The 5,651-nt window shown below is 40.4% G+C and overlaps 1 protein-coding gene across 3 annotated transcripts in view; it reads right to left on the reverse strand.

The window, feature by feature from the left end:
• Nucleotides 1-1,087: 1,087 nt before the first annotated feature.
• Nucleotides 1,088-5,651, reverse strand: part of LOC307038433 (E3 ubiquitin-protein ligase TRIM21-like) — a 76,862-nt gene continuing 72,298 nt past the window's right edge. For 2 of the 3 annotated variants that reach the window (XM_079679822.1, XM_079679821.1), the window contains one exon: nt 1,088-3,356. In XM_079679822.1, coding sequence (XP_079535948.1) covers nt 2,694-3,356 — 663 coding nt within the window. In that variant the 3' untranslated portion in view covers nt 1,088-2,693. Of the gene's footprint in view, nt 4,434-5,259; nt 5,572-5,651 lie in introns of those variants that run through there. The other variant, XM_079679823.1, reaches the window with a different exon arrangement.

Raw genomic sequence — 5,651 nt, forward strand, 5'->3', positions numbered from 1 at the left:
TAACACTAGAAGTTATGCACAAGGGAAAACTTTTATGTTTGAACACAGTCAAAGCCATTTGTATTTTTGTAAAGTTGAGGCTATTTGAACCATTTCATTTTGATTGTATGTGTTTGATATGAGTTATGTACTATGCAAAGTTCAGATGAAGAACTCATTGATTTCAGTATTATACAGACCTTTTAGGTGGGTAAGGAGGGACTGTTAGAAATTAAAATCAATGTTTTAATGGCATAATTTAGCTAGAACATACTGTCATTTAAATGCTATTTTATTCTGGAAAAAAACGGAAGTTCCCAATACCAAGCTTTTATTCTGAAAATCCTTCATGACGACATCCGGGACTACCGTCCATTAGTATCATTAAAGTGGCTATTGACGCTGATAAACATGTATTACATATAAAGTTATGAAAGTGATGAAAGGAGGAGAAAAGGCATGTGGAAGTAAGCAATGAATGTAAATTGTCGGAATCCTCCGTATAACGCAATATCGGACTCAGAAGAACGAGGGGGGAGTCCCCTACGTCACTACAGCTCCCAGAGAGGAGGAGCGAACAGCCAGCAAGCGGGAAGGACGAAGACTTGTGTAGTCTCTTCTTCACGGCCGCCATTGCGAGAGGGAGCTGCAGCTTTTCTCTCCTCACCTGAACAATATCCTGCTTGTAACACTACCGCGCCTTTTTGCTTTAATTAAAGTACCCAGTTGAATCTTCTCAGAGACTCCATTTAGTCTCACTTTTAAAGCTTCTCTCCTGGACACGAGAATAACGAACATAGTTAACATTATTACACGTTTTTTTGTGAGACTGGGTTGGATGAACACCTTCTGTTGTGATGCAATGAAGTTTGGAATTTGTTCGAATGGGTGGTTTAAAAAAAATGCAGTTTCCTCTCAACATGTGTATGCTTTATCTCCGTGTGAAAAGTCCCTGGACATTATGATGTACAGTTGCAAGAAAAAGTATGTGAACACTTTGGAACTACCTGGATTTCTGCATAAATTGGTCATAAAATGTGTTCTGATCTTCATCTAAGTCACAACAATAGACAAACACAGTCTGCTTACGCTAAAACCACACAAACAATTATATGTTTTTATGTTTTTATTGAACACACCATGTAAACATTCACAGTGCAGGGTGGAAAAAGTATGTGAGCCCTTGGATTTAATAACTGGTTGACCCTCCTTTGGCAGCAATAACCTCAACCAAACGTTTCCTATAGTTGCATATCAGACCTGCACAACGGTCAGGAGGAGTTTTGGACCATTCCTCTTTACAAAACTGTTTCAGTTCAGCAATATTCTTGGGATGTCTGGTGTGAATCGCTCTCTTGAGGTCACGCCACAGCATCTCAATTGGGTTGAGGTCAGGACTCTGATTGGTCCACTCCAGAAGGCCTATTTTCTTCTGTTGAAGCCATTCTGTTGTTGATTGACTTCTGTGCTTTGGGTCATTGTCCTGTTGCATCACCCATCTTCTGTTGAGCTTCAATTGGTGGACAGATGGCCTTAAGTTCTCCAGCAAAATGTCTTGATCAACTTGAGAATTCATTTTTCCGTGGATGATGGCAATCTGTCCAGGCCCTGAGGCAGCAAAGCAGCCCCAAACCATGACGCTCCCTCCACCATACTTCACAGTTGGGATGAGGTTTTGATGTTGGTGTGCTGTGCCTTTTTTTCTCCACACATAGCGTTGTGTGTTCCTTCCAAACAACTCAACTTTGGTTTCATCTGTCCACAGAATATTTTGCCAGTTGTGCTGTGGAACATCCAGGTGCTCTTTTGCAAACTTCAAACGTGCAGCAATGTTTTTTCTGGACAGCAGTGGCTTCCTCTATTTTATGACCAACTTATGCAGAAATCCAGGTAGTTCCAAAGGGTTCATATACTGTACTTTTTCAACTGTAATTGTTCTGCAGGCTGAGGAGGTTCAACATGGACTCCAGGATACTCTGCATCTTCTACAGGTGCACCATAGAGAGTATCCTGACTGGCTGCATCACGGCCTGGTACGGCATATTCCATTTACTTGCATATAGACTCTTCTTGCACTATTTCTATTCTATTTTATCTGTTTTATTTGTTCTATGTTCTATATGTATGTTGCAGTGTTGGAGGAGCATGTGACTTCACTTTTTCATTGCCATGTCTATACTGAAGATAATGAACAAATGACAAAGCCTTGAATCTTGAATTTACGGTATTTTTTAAAATAACAACAGTAATCTTCTGTCTTTAAGCTTTTTTTTTATCATTTACAAAAATATTTATTCTGTTTTTTTAGAGGTGTATGATTCTATTCTAACAATTAATATTGTTAAAAGAAAAATATTTAATGGAATTATAAAAACATTTCATGTAAAATTACAGATAGTTTTGGCGCAAAATGTGATAGTTAATGTAAACTAAGGCTTTTGCAAAGTAAAATGACATTCTTTTCTTTGTGTTTTACTTGTAAATGGTCTTAGATATACGGTACTTTTTTGTAATAATAAAAGTAATTTTCCGTATTTTAGCTTTTCTTTATCATTTTTTAAAGATAATTATTCTGTTTTCTAGAGGTTTATGACTCTATTCTAACAAATAATACATGTTAAAAGAAAACTATTTCATGTAAAATTACAGTAATAGAGGCTACTTGTGGTAAGGTAAGTTACTGTTTTTTTTACATGTTATCTCCGCATTTTATTTTACTTTTTTTTTACTTTTTTTAACGGAAATGTTCTGGCGCCCACGTCGCCAGAACATTTCCGTTTTTTTACGATTCCTTTTTTTACAGTGTACTCTGTGTGATTGACAGGAGAGATGATCAGAGGAGCAGAGTTTTTACCATCATAATTCAGACCGGGACCAAAGAATGGGTAGAGTTTCTCTTTGAAGCAGCAGCCAGTGAAGGAGTAGATCAGAGCTGCAGCATCAACATCATAAAAGGTGACCAGACCCTCCTCATAATCCACAAACACCCCCACCTTCTCAGGCTGAGACTTCAGAGAGAGACGGACTGGAGGACCAGCACAAGCTTTGTACTCATTTTCATTCCTCAACACTATCATCCAGTAACCATCCTGAGGAGTCGGTGTGAATATTCCCTTCCTGTTGATCGACTCTCTGGCCACTCCTAAATCCCACTGAGTCTTCCCTTTAACCTGAACCTCGTAATAAAATCTTCCTGAAGAGAAACTCTGCTTTGCTAAAACATTAGCACAATAATCAAATCTCTCTGGATTGTCTGGGAGATTCTTCCTCACATCACCAAGTTTAACTTGTTTTCCATCATCAGACAGGATGAGATAGGGAAGTGCTGTATCAGGATCAAGAGTCACCTCCACCTCAGACTGCTGGACCCTCTTCAGCTCCACCTCAAGCAGCTTCTTCATCTGTTTCCTGAGCGTCTCCTCCAGCTGAGTCACAGCTCTCCTCACAGTCCCCTCATATGAAGGTGGACGGACCCTGACTTTTGTCCAGTTCTTGGTGGGTGGAGCAGCGTTCAGGGACGTGAAGCTTTGGAGGAGGTGGAGCTGGTCTTCAGAGCGTGAGAGCTGCTCCACCTCAGAGCTTCTCTTCTTCAGCTCAGAGACTTCCTGTTCCAGCTCTTTGATGAAGCCTTCAGCCTGTTCCTCTGTCTCTCTCTGCTTCTCTTTGATGGTGTCCATGAGCTCGGCCTGGCTTCTCTCAACAGACTCCTTCAGAGCGGTGAAGACCTGAACACCATCTGCTATCTCTCTGTCTGCTCCTTCCTTACTGAGCTCCACTGAGCGGTTCATCTCCTGAATCTTCAGTCGTCTCTTCTGGATCATCTGCTGAATTTCAGCCTCTGTCTTCCCCAGCTCAGCCTTCTTTCCTTCATATCCTTCTTTCAGAGGAACAACATCATGTGTCTTGTGGTCTAAAACAGAGCAGAGCATGCAGACACACACCTGGTCGGTCTTACAGAACAGCTCCAGCAGTTTATCGTGCTTCACACACATCCTGCTTTCCAGGTTCTCCTCAGGGTCGATCAGCTGATGCTTTTTGAAGCCTGCATTTTTCAGGTGAGGCTCCAGGTGAGTCTCGCAGTAGGAGGCCAGACACACCAGGCAGGACTTCAGGGCCTTCAGTCTGGTTCCAGTGCAGACGTCACAGGGAACTTCTCCTGGTTTGACAACGTGTTGCTCTGAGCTGCTGCTGCTGGCTTTCTGTTGAGCTGACTGTCTGAACTGAGCAGCCATCTCAGAGATGAAAGTGTTGACGCGCAGTTCAGGCTTTATGTTGAAAACCTCTTTACAGTTGGGACACTGACTCGGGACATTTCTATCCCAGTGTTCAGAGATGCAGGCTTTACAGAAGTTGTGTCCACATGGTATGGCGACTGGATCAGTGAACACATCCAGACAGATGGAGCACAGAAACTGATCTTCAGTCAGCAGACAGCTGGCAGCAGACATGTCACTCTGGGGACAAAAGTTTGAAAAAAACGCAACTGTAATTACATATTCTCTATTTGCCAGTTCATAGATTCCTACTATGAACCCAGAAATGTAAACTACCCCAACGTTTTATGCGAGAAATGACATACATAGACCAATGACAACCAAAGACATTTAGGTTTTTTGTCTGTGAGAATTCAAATTCAAGTTCAAATGAAATCTGCAAAATCATAGCAGCATTCAGTTTAAACTCTAAGAAACACAATGTGTAAGCTCTAATACTTTGGGGGGATTTTGCCATTGTTGAACAGAGGAGTGAAACCTCCTGCTGAGCATCACTGAAGTTAATACTAGTTGTTAAAAAACAGTAAACGTTATCAGCTTCAAAAGGCAGACAGCAGTTACTACAGAAACAGATTTAAAGCTCAAGGCTACTTACCACAGTGTGTACAAATGATAAAAGAAATATGTAATTGTCATGCCTTTGTATAAGCAACACTTGTAACATAACACCAGATCCCTTGCTTTGGACGGTCCAGAACAAATCTAATATTTAGATTCTACTTTGTTTTATAGAGTCAATTATAAAGATGTTTTCAAATACAGGAAATATTAAAATAAGTACAAGCTAATGCTAGCTTTGACTGTATGCTCTCTAACCTAACTTAACCAGATATACATTGTATTTTTAGCTGTTGCTAATTTAAATGTTGAGGTTTTTATCTTAACTGACACATTTATATTGTATAATATTCTTTATATGGTCAAATGGATGTAATACAGTCAGATTCTGATTTTAATCCAACTTTGACTAAATATTTAGTTAGTGATGTGTCTGTAGTGTACTCACCAGTGTTTGCAGAGTCCTGCTGTGTTGTTGATAAAAAGCTGCTGGATTCAGTTGAGTGTTTCTTCAGAGAAACAGAGACTTGTCTCGGCTGCTGCTCTGCTGTCGCTCAGACAAACTTCAGCTTTCATTTCTGGGAAATGTAAACTCTTCTCTTACAGTGTGGTTCAACCTGTCAGTGGCAGTTTGCCAAGAGGGAGTGGAGGAAGAACTATTGAGGCTTGTTGTTTAACTTTGTGATGATGCATTTTACAGCTGATCCAAGAGGCTTTTCAAATAGTGTATTGAGCATAAGTAGGAATATGTTCTCAATACATAAAGGACATCTCTTTACACATCTGGAGATTTATAGCTATATTTCACAACGCTGTGTTATGGTCCCTGTTTAAGAGCAG

This window comes from Notothenia rossii (assembly GCF_949606895.1).
Source record: "Notothenia rossii genome assembly, chromosome: 5".
Taxonomy (NCBI): domain Eukaryota; kingdom Metazoa; phylum Chordata; class Actinopteri; order Perciformes; family Nototheniidae; genus Notothenia; species Notothenia rossii.